We start from the raw sequence: 7,228 nt of genomic DNA on the forward strand, positions 1-7,228 counted from the left end.
AACAGCTGGTTTCTGCCATCTATTACATTCACATTGAAGGACAGCAATCCAGGAAGCCCGGATTTCACCCTCAAACACTTAAGAGCATTAAATGAGGCTTGTGTGCTTCCGCTTAGGAAGAAAAGTAGCTCTAAAACCAAAATTTGCTTTCGAGGTTCGCTGCCACATTCGAGTTCTCCGTTCCCAGCGGTGCTCGGGACGCCAACATCCGCTCCTTCAGGTCAGGAAATCAAAGCCCACCGAAGCAGAGCACGCTCTGAAAGCGGCCCCAGAGGGGTCTCAGGGAAACTCACCTCTGTGACAGTGAATCTCGAGCACGTCCGGCCGCGCGTGACGGCCGTGGTGTCCACAGAATACATTCAACACATCTCCTCCTTCACACTGGCATCCCATCCCCGCGTTTGGCACCGGATTTTTTTTGTGTGGTGTGAGAGGATGGGGAGACCAACTCGCACCGATTCCCCGTGGGATACATGGGAGCGGAGCAGCGCTGCGCTGACACCGCCTGACTCTGAGGACGTGGCTAAGTGCAAGACTACATTCCGGTTTTAAGTGCAAGATCAGACATTTTAGGGCCTGTATTTAGACACAGAGTCACCCTTCAGCTCAGAAGCTAGCAACAACATCCTTCCAGTTGTTAACAGAAACAACGGGGATCTGGATGCCTTCCTCCCCCACCCGTGCCGCACTGGCGTGGAGTCGAAGTGCCCAACGAGGGGAAAATGAGCAAAGTTCTTTGGAAAACAAAAGCAAACTGTTTCCTCTGAGGATCACAGGAAAAAAAGAGCCCTCACCTCAGCGTGCTGGAGTACTCGCAGTGCTTCCCCACGATGCTAAAAGCACTTCACTCCAGACGACCGCGTGATAAACCTCATGTAATGCCCACCGTACTGTACCTGAAAAGTCCCTAGCAGACAGCAGTTCCTTGCTATTAACAAAGAGGTAAAATGATAATGAGAACTTTTAGGTAATTAAATTATGACAGAATTAAAACCATCTCTGGAGAGAAGCACACTCGCTCCGAGTTTGCACTGTGGAAGCAGACCCCAGTGTACCTGCAACCCTTTGAAAAAAGGCAGTAAAAACAAAACAACCTGAAGTCATTCTTCAAGCACCTCCTTGTTTCTTGCATACCAGAGTAAGCACAAGACATTCATGGTTTGTAACAAAGTCCTCGGCCATTTACCAAACATCGTCACTGCTACAAACCCAAAGTGCATATATGGGATACAACAGAACCAAAAATGAACCAAACCCGAGCGGAGCAGCGCACGCATCCCGTGGGGCAGGATGAAACCAACGCCCAAGGAAGGAACTCGTGCTCTGCAGTGTACCCGAGGGCAGGCCTCGCTCACCTGAAGGACATCGACCCCGAGCCACACGACTCTGAAGGGAAAACCACTGAATTCCCACGACTCAAAAAAAGCACGGCTGACACCGGGGCCGTGGTGCTCCATTTAAACTGCCGAGTGCTTTAGATCTGGTCGTTTAGGTTGGGAGCTCTGGAGGACGAGCTAGCCCACTCGCTTTAAGAAAAACCACGTGAAATGAAAAAAGGACACGAATCAAAACCAGGAAGATGGGTTTGTCTTTCCCTTCCCTCCCCTCCCCCTCCCCCTCCCCCCCCTCCCCAGTTTTTTGTTGTGGGTTTTTTTTGTTTGTTTTCCTTTTTTTCTTTTTTTTCTTTTTTTTTTTTCCAGCAGGCCTTGCCTCCCTGCTATCCCCAGAAGGGATTCTCCAAACATCCTACTCACACTAATGGCTAACCAACCTTTCTGGCTTCTAACGTTATAGAAAAAACAAAAACAAAAACCATCATAGTAACAGAAAAACGGGCATGGAGATCACCTACAAACAAGGATCTACTTTAAAATAACAGGGCTGGCTAAGGCTGTATCCCATAGCACCTGGCACACGCTGGAGGGGCTGTGTGGAGGAGTAGGCAGGGTTGGGTACAGAGCACACGAGGGCCTTAGGATGCCCCACGGACAATGATCATGACCAGATAGTCGTCCTCTGATTTGGCCAACGCTTTGGCCGTGGAGTCCAGGAACTGCTGGGAGAAGTCGCAGGGCGGAAAGGCGTGCAGGACCCCGCTGTTCTCCTTGTCTTTGTTGCCCCCCACAGGGAGGCTGATCACCCCAGCAGCCTGCTTTTGCTTTAGATAAGAGACCAGATTCCTGAGCGGCCTCTGGGTGGAGGTGGTGGCGGCCTCACTAGCCCCGGCTGCGGAGCGGTTGTCTGATGTGCCGGGCACGGCCAAGAGGATGGCATAGCCATTGGGACCCGCCACCTTGATGCGGCGGTTCACCTCATCCAGCTTGGGCTGGTCCAGACGAAGACGTTGCGTGATCTTGAGCTGAGCTACTTTCCCACCAGTCGCTCCCTCCACAAGGAGACTGCTGGCAACACCGAGGTCCCCCTGAAGCAGATGCATATTGGACGGGAAATTGCTGTTCTTCAGCAGAAGCATCCCCTGCCACGCCAAGCACAGCTTGGGGGCTCCCCCAGCCTGCGACGCCCCGTCCTGCTGCTGTTTCTGAGGCGGGGGTTTGAGGCGGGAGCCTCCACCCCCTCCCTCCGTAGCACGTTCATCCTTTTTGGCCGGGCTCTTGCACTCCTGAGCGGCGGCTGCCGCAGAAGCGCGATGCTTCCTCTCCCTTTCAGCGGAATTCTTTCGGTCGCGCTTTTCATTCTGGCCCCGCTCCAAACTGCCCCTCCGCGACTCCCGGACGGGCGACGGCCGCTCCAAGAGGAGCGAGCGGGACGACGACGAGCGCTCCGGGTCGCTGCTGTAACGTTCCCTCCCTCCCACAAGCTCGGGGCTGCGGTCCGGCGGCGTGGTCGTGGTCAAGCAGTGACGTTTCCGAGAGGAAGAGGAGCGCTCGCTGTCCGGAGAGCGGTCCAAGTGCCGGCCTCCGTCCTCCGCCAGCCTCCGTTTCCTAGGCTGATCCCTACTACTGCCCAACTCCCGCTCCCCTCGGTCCCGCTCCAAGGACCAACCATCCCGACGGCGCTCTAGGCTTTCCAGTGGGTCGTAGGCAGCTGCTCGGTTACTCCTGTCCCGGACAGGGGGCGGGGGTGGCACCCACTCTGTCTCGGGATAAAGGTCTCTGTCACGGTCTCTATAGAGCAACGGTGGCGTCCTGTCCCGGGCCCCCCGCAGCGGATCAGGTGGGGCCCCCCGGTGAGCCCCAAAAGCAGCCGCCTCCGCCACGAGCTCGTAATGAGCAGGGGGTGGCAAAGGCAGGGGCTGCAGGTAGGGCTGCTGGTACCGATGCTCGGTGTCCGCAAAGTCAACGCGGAGGCGGCGGTCGGGCCCACCCAGGGGAAAACCACGCATGTGGGTGCACGCCGCCTGCGCCGCATCCAGGCTCTCGTACTGGATGTAGGCCCACGAATCACCTTTGCGGTAATCAATGGTGCGAATGGTGCCAAAACGGTCAAACTCCCTGGCCAGGGCGGCAAGGGGCACCCAGGGCCCGAGGCCACCCACCCAGAGCCTGGTAGTTGGAGTGGCTTTACCATACCCAATCTTGATGGGGTTGCGCAGGAGCACCTTTCCCGACATGGCCAGCTTGGCCCGGTGCGCCATGTCCAGATTTTCAAATTTAAGAAAACCATAAGTGCTGGTCTGCCCTCGGCCCGGCCTTTTGATGTCCACCTCAGTAATGACCCCAAAACGGTCAAAAGCTCGACGTAAATCTGTCTCGCTCACGGTGATGTCCAGGTTGCCCAGGAACAGCGTGCGGTTGGCTCTCTGGTCATCCTCGGGGCTGATCTCCTCCTCGCCGGCGGCTCCAGCTCCCCCTCCTCCTCCACGGAATCCCCCAGCGGCCGCCACGCCGGCCACCCGCTCCAGCCCGTAGGCCGGTCGCACTCGCGCTTCATAAAAACCCCCATAGTCCCTCTCCCTCTCCAACTCCCTGGGCAGAGGAGGGGGAGGCGGCAGGCGGCCCAGGGCGAGCTGCTGCAGCCGGTAGTCCCGATAACCCAAGGCCCCACCGCTACCGGCGGGGGACAAAGCCCTCTGCGTGGCCCCGGCCGCAGGATGCCGCACGGCCGCCGCCGCCGCCGCCAACCCCACGGCGGCCGTGCCGTACGGAGACTCCTTGTCCAGCAGCGCCGGCGAACGGCTGCTCCTCCTCCGGCTGCTCCCTCCGCCGCTCCCAACGTACACGGCCTCGATCTTCAGCGGGCGGTCGTAGAGCACGAGGCGGCCGCGGGCGTGCTTGGCGGCGCGGGCATCCTCGGGCCGGCGGAAGTTGACGAAGGCCACGCGCTCGTCAGCGGCGCCGGTGCCGGGCGGGAGGCGGCTGATTTTGACGCTCACATCGCCGAAACGCTTGAACTCGTGGAACAGCCCGTCCTCCACCGCCTCGTCGCTCAACGCCGAGCCCAGCTCGCTGATCTTCAGCGTCTTGTACTCCCCGCCGCCGCCCGTCTCGGAGGAGGACGACGACTGGGCCGCAACCGCCGCTCGGGACTCACCCCCGCGGCTGCTGCCGCTCCGCGACGGCTCCGCGCTTTTACCGCCGTAGCTGTGCCGCCCGCCCCCGCCGCCCGCGGCCGCCGCCGCCGCCGCCCCGCTCTCGTACTCCCGGCTGCCGGCGCGGGCGGCCTTGTCCGGGTGCGGGCCGCGCCGGCTGCTGCCGCTGTTGCTCTCGTTAGAAGCCGCCGCCGCCGCCGCCGCTTTGCCGCCGTTGGAACCGCCGCCGGAACCGCTCGGCTTCTTGCTGCTCCGCTCGCCGCGCGCTGAGGAGGAGGAGGAGGCCGAGTCCTCGCCGCCCCCTCCGCCCCGCGACCGCTTGGCTTTGGCCGGGGAGCGCTCCTTGCCTTTCATGGCGGCGGCCGGCGGGGCCGCCTCCCGCCCGGCCCTGCGCCCCGGCGGCCTCAGCGACGGACCGACCGCCGCGCTCACGCACCCGCCGCCATCTTGGAAGCCGCGGCGGCCGTCGGCCCCGCCCCCTCGGCGCCCATTGGCCGCTCGGCGCCTCACCCCCACCCTCTCGCTCCCGCCGGGAGGAAGTCCCGCCCAGCCGCCCCCTCGATGACAGCTTCCATTGGTTCAGGGAGATGTCCGTCTACGGGCCGGCCTCGCGCGCCGGGAAGAGCCGCCCCCTAGCGGCCCCGCCCCGCTAGCTCATTGGGTGGTTAGAAAGGGCGCGGCCTTCTGATTGGTGGCCCTCTGCTGTCACTAGGAGCGGCTCGGCCGTGAGCGATCTCCTTCACTCATTGGCCGTTGGGCGAAGGCCTCTCCTCCTTCCGACTGGCTCTCTCACTTGCCAGTTGTCGCGGTCCTGCCGCCTCGCCGCTCTCCATTGGCCGGCGGGTTCTCCCATTCTCGCGAGCCACACTTTACCCGCCCCCTTTCCCTATTGGCCACTGCTGACCCGGCCTGCCCTGCTCCGATTGGCTGAAGCCGACGCCACTCCTGAAGAAGCGCGGGCTGCTGTCCACGCTCCGCTCTTCGCTCACCATTGGACGAGAAAATCTCCCCAGGCTTCTGATTGGATGCGGCCGGGAGATTGCGGATAGGCTAACGCGGTGGTCAGTCAGGCGATCTCTGATCACCATTGGTCTGTTCGGGGAGGTGGGCGGTGTCCGCCCCGTTCCCGTGGGCATGAGGTCGCCCGGGGGAACGTGGCCGCGTTTAGGACGCGCCTCTCCGCACCGCATCGTCCCTTCCTGGAGGGGGTGGTTCACCGAGGGGCGGAGGGGTTTGAACGGTGGGTGAATAGCAGGTGGCGGATCGGAGGCGGACCCGCGGCGACACGGGCTCAGCTCGCGTGGATGCCGTTACCGTTGGGTGTATGGGGGGCAGGTACCGTTAAGTGAGCGTGGATGATGCAGACGAAGCGATGGAGGGCAGACACGGAGCCCGGCAGAGCTCGGGGTTCGTCTGATCCGCACCGCTCTCCTTGGGGTGTGAGCCCAGGACCTCCTTTCCCCCCCCCCACCCCCCCCCCCCCGTAGGGAAACCGTGCGGTCCTGTCACAGCACTACATCGCTTCCAGGACCTGTGCTGCTGGAAGGGATTGTGCACCCAGAGCTTCAGGAAGGAGACCCAGCCCACAGCGTGCTCACGGGAGCAGAATATTCCAGCATGAGAGTAAAAAAATGCCCATCATTTTGGTTTGGGACAGATGCAGACAGCCTCCCCCCACCAGCTCCCCCCCCACTCAGTGTCCCATGGCATTTCCCAGAGCTGAGGAATCACTTCTCAGCCAGGTGAGATAAAAACGGGAGGGAAATCCTCCGTTGCCATATTTCAGCATCATCTTTGGGGCTGCGTGTGGTAAAACCCGGCACAGCTCCACGGCAGAGAGAGGAAACGCATTGCTTTGAAGGGCAGACGTTGGAGATTGATCTGCCCAGGTCCTTTGGGTGGGGGGGTCAGGGTAGGGAAAGGCAACACAGAGCCCAGAGTGAGCCCTGGAGGAGAGTGCACGTTGTCAGACCATGAGAAATGATTCTGCATCAGCAGGAATCACTCCCCAGGCCCGGGCTAGATAACGAACGCTCTGTCTGTGTTTACTTACGTGCATGAATAATTAAGGTGCCAGATGGCCCTTGAGCCCCTGGCCTAGATGTAGATGTCTAATTACATTTGGAGTCAGTGGGAGTCGGCCCTCCAGGTCCCTCCGCAGGGCCACACTCATCCTGGGGGACCCTTTGGTGTTGCAGGATCAGCAAAACGTGCTGTTTTCTGCAGGAGCCCTTCTCTAGGGTTTATCTGAGCATCTCCTCAAAGCCTGGGTAGAAGTGGTCACAGAGTGGGCTGCCCCACAGGGTGCTGAGCCCCCCACGCTGGTGGTCTCTGAGCATCTCAGCTGGGGAGGCGTGGGCCCGTTGGCAGGTTTGCATCCCGAGGAGCCTCCTTTCTTCCTGGAGATGCACTCACATCCCAGCTGGCCATTAGAGATGTCGAAACGCGTTAGCTTCACTTAGGCAAAGCCACGAGAGCCCTCCTGAGAGCCTCTCTGCCAGCACAAGAGCGAGCAGGCACGCACTCTGACCTCAGTGCTGGGGAGGCACACGCTGCCCCTGAACACTCACTGCAATTCTTGTGAAGCTGTCTGCCTCGGCCAGCAGGAAAAAAAAAAGAAGAAACAAAAAAACCTGGAGAACATCCACCCCAAGGGCTCCTGGTGAGGCTTGGCAGCAAACCACGAGACAGCTCACAGCACCTCGAGGAAAGCCAGGAGGAGCAGGCTTCATCCTGCAG

General features: G+C 60.7%; 1 protein-coding gene across 1 annotated transcript; it reads right to left on the reverse strand.

Moving 5' to 3' along the window:
- Positions 1–1,800: 1,800 nt before the first annotated feature.
- RBM15 (RNA binding motif protein 15) lies at positions 1,801–4,843 on the reverse strand. Its single transcript, XM_065740444.1, has one exon. The coding sequence runs from the start codon at positions 4,841–4,843 to the stop codon at positions 1,973–1,975; it is 2,871 nt and encodes a 956-aa protein (XP_065596516.1). The 3' UTR covers positions 1,801–1,972.
- Positions 4,844–7,228: the final 2,385 nt, after the last annotated feature.

The sequence above is a fragment of the Cyrtonyx montezumae genome, unplaced genomic scaffold, assembly GCF_038088225.1.
Source record: "Cyrtonyx montezumae isolate F1298 unplaced genomic scaffold, pur_monq_1.0 scaffold_26, whole genome shotgun sequence".
Classification (NCBI taxonomy): domain Eukaryota; kingdom Metazoa; phylum Chordata; class Aves; order Galliformes; family Odontophoridae; genus Cyrtonyx; species Cyrtonyx montezumae.

Excerpts from the sequence above, each read along its gene's own strand:
- RBM15 (XM_065740444.1), bottom strand. The coding sequence starts at position 4,843 with ATGAAAGGCAAGGAGCGCTCCCCGGCCAAAGCCAAGCGGTCGCGGGGC.